Source organism: Salarias fasciatus, chromosome 9 (genome assembly GCF_902148845.1).
Source record: "Salarias fasciatus chromosome 9, fSalaFa1.1, whole genome shotgun sequence".
NCBI lineage: Eukaryota > Metazoa > Chordata > Actinopteri > Blenniiformes > Blenniidae > Salarias > Salarias fasciatus.
In genome coordinates this window covers 18,110,239-18,113,312 of record NC_043753.1, presented here as the reverse complement: position 1 = coordinate 18,113,312, position 3,074 = coordinate 18,110,239, and the positions used below count along the sequence as shown (strand labels likewise).

The following is a 3,074-nucleotide window of genomic DNA, read 5'->3' as shown; positions in this document are numbered from 1 at the left end:
ATGGGCTCTGGGAGGACGCTGAAGTTCGCTGTGTGTGAGGTGCTGCAGTTCGCAGGCTTGTGTGTGCCACTCTTCATCATCATGCAGAGGTTCGCCGTCATCGTGGCCAAAGTCAAAACATCGGCAACCCCCCCCGGGGACGGCAGCACGGCCTACTGGCTGATCGTGGCTTCCTCCATCGCTTACGTCACCTCCACCGCCTTGCTGGTCTGGGTCCCGGTGAAGTACATGGTCTTCATCAAGAAGAAGTTCCTCATCGGGAGGAAGAAGTGGTGAGTGTTTCTGGCTGCAGGAGCCTCAGCGCTGATCTGACAGGGCCGCTCTGACTGACACCTGACCAGCTCCGCTGAGTCTGAACAGATCAGTGGCCTGGTTCGAGCAGCTCTCGGTCAGGAAATACCAGGACCTGGCGAGTCATGTGTCTGCAGTTTCCTCCCTGATTTTTCGGTGCTTCCCTCTTTTTTGTGCTCCTATCAGGAGGCCTGTGACCCTGGTATATGTGATCCTGTCCACATTACCCTGCTTCGCTTTCCTCATCGCCAGCTCTGAGGTACAACTTTCACATGATTTGCTTCTCGTTTGATTCGCCCATTTGAAATATCAATTTCAACCCGGGTGCTGCTATATTTGTAAGCAAGAAGCAGCCTGTGTTTGTAGATCATTTGAAGTTATTTTGGCCAATCGTGTTTATATTTCAAAAGAAGTGGCAGAGAACATGAGGGACCAAGATATCTCGTGGGTGAGTGAAAATCACAGTGTGGGGCCTCCGTGAGTCGAACAGAGGTGATGAAATCTTTCACTTCTCAGGGGAGGAATATCCAGCCTAATGGATAAGGAGCTACTGATAAGCAGCTTTTTTCCTCTTCCTGTCCAGGGTGCTCTTGTCAAATCATCTGTCTATGAGGCACATTTTCACTTCCTCGCTGGCTGCAGCCCAGGCTCCACTCGCTGTTTTATGTAGCACTTTTGGAAAGCCCGAGGTGACCTCTTGGCCTTACCTTATCTGGTGTCTTTTACATAAGAGCAATAAATTCTGCTAAGATGACCAGCTTGTCTGCTTTGTTCTCTGTCCAGTTGGTATGAGGCCCTGACTCCAGCAAATACCAGGGCTGCGAGTGATGCAGCTCGCTCGATGCATTACTGCAGAAGCAAATTGTTAGTATTGATCAGACATGAATAATTACAATAACTACTAACATCACGTGTCCATCCCACAGGTTCAGATAAATAACAACCTGAAACACGATACGTTCACAGAGCTCCCTGTGTCACTCGTCCTCTTTTCACTCATCTGTATAGACGTGGTGGAGAGGATTCGCCACTGCAGACTGACCGGCCAAGGTGAGCACAACTCAAGTAGCAAATGACTCGGTGAGTGCCGCAGAAACTGATTTTTCACCAACTACTCACTCAATCACACCTTCAGAGGTCAAAGGCCAAAGGGTACACATAGTTGCAGCATTTTAGCATTTCTCTTTTCAGAAACGTTGTACTATTACTACTGTTTCAGAGTCAGTACTTTTCATGAGACAGACTAAAAAAAATAAAATGACATAAAAGAACAAGTCTGATTTCTTATGGCACATTAGCTCCAGTTGAGGTAATGCTTAATATTTGACTTTTTTCATGAACACAATATCTGTTGCAGCTGGGACAATTGAGCTAGTAGTCTCTCCTGGAGGATCCTGGTTCTTTTCCCAGTTTGAATATTCATCTTGTGCCGGAGTGGCTGTTCTCTGAATCCTCTACCTCCCTCACACAATCCAGGGACATGCTTGTTGAGTTTGATTCGTTTTGATTGAGGCTGTGAATTGCCTGTAGGCATGAATGTGTGAAAGTGTGGGATCGCGTCACTCTGCATTAGTGCTGTGGCCCTGACTTAGAAAATAAATGAGCAGAAAAGTAATGGTTGAAGTAGAGGTTTGGTCTCTCACCTTTCTTTAAGCCATGGCCAAACAAAAATTAGATATAAAACTAAAATCATATAATTTGTTTCATTTCTTCTATCGTCTTTGCTTTCCTCTCCTCAGCTAACGACATGGAACGAGATGCAGACATCCCTTCCACTGTCCTAACCCATGTGGAGCAGGTAACTCCTGTGAATACCATCACTCCAGCTGTCCCGGGGCCAGCTGTGCCCGGGCCAGCTGTGCCCGGGCCAGCTGTGCCCGGGCCAGCTGTGCCCACCCCTTTACAACCGGGCGCAAACCAGCAAAACGATAGGAACCAGAACGGAGCGGCGGCTCGCCCGGAGACCAACGGGACAGTACCGGGGATCCCGGGGATCCCGGGAAACCCCAGGAGGCCGTTCAGCATCTCCGGGCTGAGCTCCCGATCAGCAAGCACCACGGCGTACCGTCTGTCCCCCTACGCCTACACGGGGCCGCTGCGATTCCTGTGTGCCAGCGACGCCCGGGCCGACGTGTTCGTGGACAGCTTCGTGTTCTGGATGGACACGGTGGAGATGGTCAGGGTGGCAGGTCACCCTCTGGTGTACTACTCAGGCTGGGTGTTCCCCATCTACATCTTCAGCTACCTGTCCTGTTTGCGCGTGGTGGTCATGCCCCACAGCCCGCTGCTGTCCTCACTCGGAGTGGCCCTCCAGGATTTGCCCTTCTTCTTCGTGCGCGTTGGCCTGATCGCCTTCTTCGGCTTTGTCACGCCCATCCTCTACCTGATGAAGAACCTGCTGGTGTGCCTGGCCTTCATCTATTTCAACTTCATGACCAAGCTGAGGATCTTCAACACGGAAAGGATGTTTTTCTGAAGCTCAAACCTCAACGACAAACATGAAACGTGTTAAAGGACAGCCTGACAAAAAATACAAAACACAGTGTAAACCTTCATCGGTGGTTGCATCAGTATAAAAAAGGTTGAAGTTAATGACTTCAGAAGACTAAAAGGGCTATTATGATGGCCTTAAAATTGCATTAAATTGTGTCTAATTTGAAAATTTTGCAAAATCATAAAATACAAAATGTAAGAAGCCATTTATTCAGCTAACATAGAATCAAACACAGTGTAATCCTAATACTGTAATGTAATGTAGTTTTTGTTTCTGAACTCAGAAAAAA

At 48.4% G+C, this 3,074-nt stretch overlaps 1 protein-coding gene across 1 annotated transcript; it reads left to right on the top strand.

The window, feature by feature from the left end:
- Nucleotides 1–2,767, top strand: LOC115394557 (transmembrane protein 236). The gene is made up of 4 exons (XM_030099899.1): nt 1–272; nt 478–550; nt 1,218–1,341; nt 2,031–2,767. Exons 1-4 carry the CDS (start codon nt 1–3, stop codon nt 2,765–2,767), a joined length of 1,206 nt encoding a protein of 401 aa, XP_029955759.1.
- Nucleotides 2,768–3,074: the final 307 nt, after the last annotated feature.